The 3248-nt window shown below is 39.2% G+C and overlaps 1 protein-coding gene across 1 annotated transcript; it reads left to right on the plus strand.

The window, feature by feature from the left end:
- Positions 1-264: 264 nt before the first annotated feature.
- Positions 265-660, plus strand: LOC118646823. Its single transcript, XM_036290550.1, has one exon. The coding sequence runs from the start codon at positions 265-267 to the stop codon at positions 658-660; it is 396 nt and encodes a 131-aa protein (XP_036146443.1).
- The last annotated feature ends 2588 nt before the right edge of the window (positions 661-3248 follow it).

Consider the following 3248-nt stretch of genomic DNA (forward strand, 5'->3'; position numbering starts at 1 on the left):
GCTATTGCGATTGCAAAGATAATTCGAAAAGATGAAAGATGTCCGAAAAATTTGCAAACAGACAAAGGAAAGGAATTTTATAACGCAAACGTGCAGAAACTATTAAAAAACATGATATTAATCATTATTCTACGTACTCCATAATGAAAGCATCAGTTGTCGAACGCTTTAACCGCACATTAAAGAACGTTATGTGGAAACAATTTACACTCAATGGAAATTATAGATGGCTCGATCTGCTGCCACGTCTCGTGTCAGATTACAATGTACGAAAGCATCGAACTATCGGCATGCGACCCATCGATGTTACGCCTGCAATCGCTAAAAAAACTCTTAACCACTGTGTACAGTCACATAAAAATTGCAGCACCCGCGCGATTTAAAGTAGGTGACTCGGTGCGCGTCAGCAAATTCAAAACTGTTTTTGAGAAGGGCTATACACCAAATTGGACTACGGAAATATTTAAAATTATCAAAGTACAGCGTACCAATCCTGCGACATATGTACTGGAAGATTCCTGTGGAAAACCTGTCGCTGGAGGATTCTACGAATATGAGCTGCAGCGTGCTGCAAATCCTGACGTGTATCTTGTTGAAAAAATATTACGCAGAAAAGGAGATGAGGTTTATGTTAAGTGTTGGATTCGATGGAGCGCATAATTCATGGATACATAAAAGCAATGTTATTTAATCCATATAAAAATTGTTTTTATTATATTTACATAAAAAGTACAATGTAACCGTATAAACATAAATACATTATTAATTTTATATTATGCGAGATTTCTTTATCATCCTTCCATTATCCTTAATACATTCTTATTATTAATACTTGTACTTTATTAATACTTTTACATAAAAATATGAATGAAATATAAATGTAAATTTGTATATAAAATATAAAATATTATAGCGGTATTCGATAATGTCCCCATGGTAACGTTTCAACTGAATCGGGTATAAGGTATCTCTTATCGTCGTACGGACTCAAAGCAATTTTCGTTCGGACACCGTGTATACTTCATGCATCTTGGATCTTATGCATGATTGGCGACGCGTCATCTCGATCTCATCTCTCAAACACTGGGTGTAATCATCAAACGTTATGGTTCGCGCTACTACACTATTCTTGACACCTTTCGCCTTTTCGTATCCTTCTTTCCATCCACCTTCAACGCATACATCTTTGCTCTAAGTCCAACGAACTCGGTCATAATTATACCATTGTTCTCATCTTTCATTAGACCCGGAACTTTTTATTCTCAAGAGGCATACCGTACGCGTTGTCGACTGGATAATCGCTCGTGTCAAACCTACCGATATCGCGTTTCATCGTCTCGTAAATATCCTCACACTCGACGAGGTATATGAGACTGTCAGTGTCGGTGTACATGACTCTACATTTGTCACGATATAAAGGTAGCATGTATTCGTGATGAAAATTCATATAGACACGTCTTAGAAATATCTAGGATACACATACCTACGTAAATCGGCTTATATAATTTTACCTCGAGTTTTTTAAGTTCAACGGCGATTAAATTTTCTGCAAAAATACTTCGACTATGAAAATTTGGTTTCGCGATCATTGTCTCTGCACCATACCGCCCCGCCCATGTCGTCAACAATTTAACGTCAACATGATTGCGCACATTCTCCATTGTTTACCGAACACCGCGTTGTTCATGAGTTTATACAATTTTTTTCGAATCATTTTTAGCGATGGTTCGGAATCGTGTGTTTTAACTCTATATATTTACAGAGCCATGGAGATTGTGCGAATTTTAACACACGGTGTATCTTCGCGATATGAAAACCGTGACGCGTGCACTGCTGCAGGTTGCGGTAGTGAATGACGTAACGTTTCTTATCATACAAGGTCGCTAAAAGTTTATATTCACGCTTGCCTGGCGGTTTATCGCGTGTCGGGCAGAAAGGTAGGTCAGTGTACTCATCGTGAAGGTCTCGGGATACTCGAGATCAACTTCGAGAATGTATCCCGTTGGTGAATCAGGAGCGATCGCCACACGTCAAATTAGAGACATCTTCGACCCATTGAAATTCTCCATAGGGCAGTGGCTGACACATTGCCCATCCGTACAAATTATTGACGTCAAAGTACATAAGATATGAAGATGGTTTCAATGGGTCGTACGTCTGCATGTACTTGTTATTGGCTCGCGCATGTCTGCCTGAACATTGACTGAGGCCACCACGTATACCGCGTTCGATGAACATTACCATGTCAATGTCAGTAAGCAGTTCGAAAGTAATTTTTGTATATTTTAACATAGCGTCCCACGTGTATCCGGGGAGAGTGTAATAATGTGCTGGATCGAGACCGTAACTTTCTAAGCATTTATCGCGAAAATTTTCAAAAATGTCAGCTAACAATAACACATCCGTTTTCAAATATAGATCGCTGTATTCACCCAACGTTCGAACGGAGAATCGCTCCCAGACATTCTCGGCGTGCGCGTAATCGCTCTCGGATACAGTATCACCGGTCAGGGAACTGAAAAATAATTCGCGCGGCGGTAACATATGTCCTGCAGCTTGTCGACGCAATCTACGTACTCGTACGGAAATACAACCTTTTCGTGTCAATAAATCGAAATCCTTGTCAGACAAGTGTAAAAATTTGGAACGTACAATTTTTAATTTTTCTTACCTAGAAACGATACCAATTTTTCGAGACTAGTATTTAAAAATTTATATGAATCTATAAACCGTAGTTTTATGTAATTGTGTGGATTTAATTTATCTGTGTCTATGACATGTTTTGTGAAAGAAATGTACTTTTCTTTAGTGATGGAGAGTATGTCGGTCTTCCCTTTGAACGCAGTGGCTATTTCCTTAATAATGAAATGTGAATCGTATCCAGATAAAATTATGAAAAATAATTGGTATATATGATACATTTCGATAATTTAGATTACAAAGAGAATGTGCTGGACCGCGGTAACGAACCGGTCAGGTGACAATGATCGCGCACCCGCGTATCGTCTGGCGCAAACGGCTTATCGCAGATATGAACACCGCGTCGCGCTACGGTATGCCTCCAATTGTTCTTTCGATAACGTTTCATGGGGACATTAGTGGATAAACGAGTTTTAACATTATGCGCTAATTTTTCAATTTGTTTCGTGAACCACGCGATGCAATCTTTATCGCGACGAAACCTATACGTAGATAACGCGTCGTCGTACGAGCATCGCACGTAGTATCCGATGCTGAATACTTCGTGT

Source organism: Monomorium pharaonis, chromosome 1 (genome assembly GCF_013373865.1).
Source record: "Monomorium pharaonis isolate MP-MQ-018 chromosome 1, ASM1337386v2, whole genome shotgun sequence".
Taxonomy (NCBI): domain Eukaryota; kingdom Metazoa; phylum Arthropoda; class Insecta; order Hymenoptera; family Formicidae; genus Monomorium; species Monomorium pharaonis.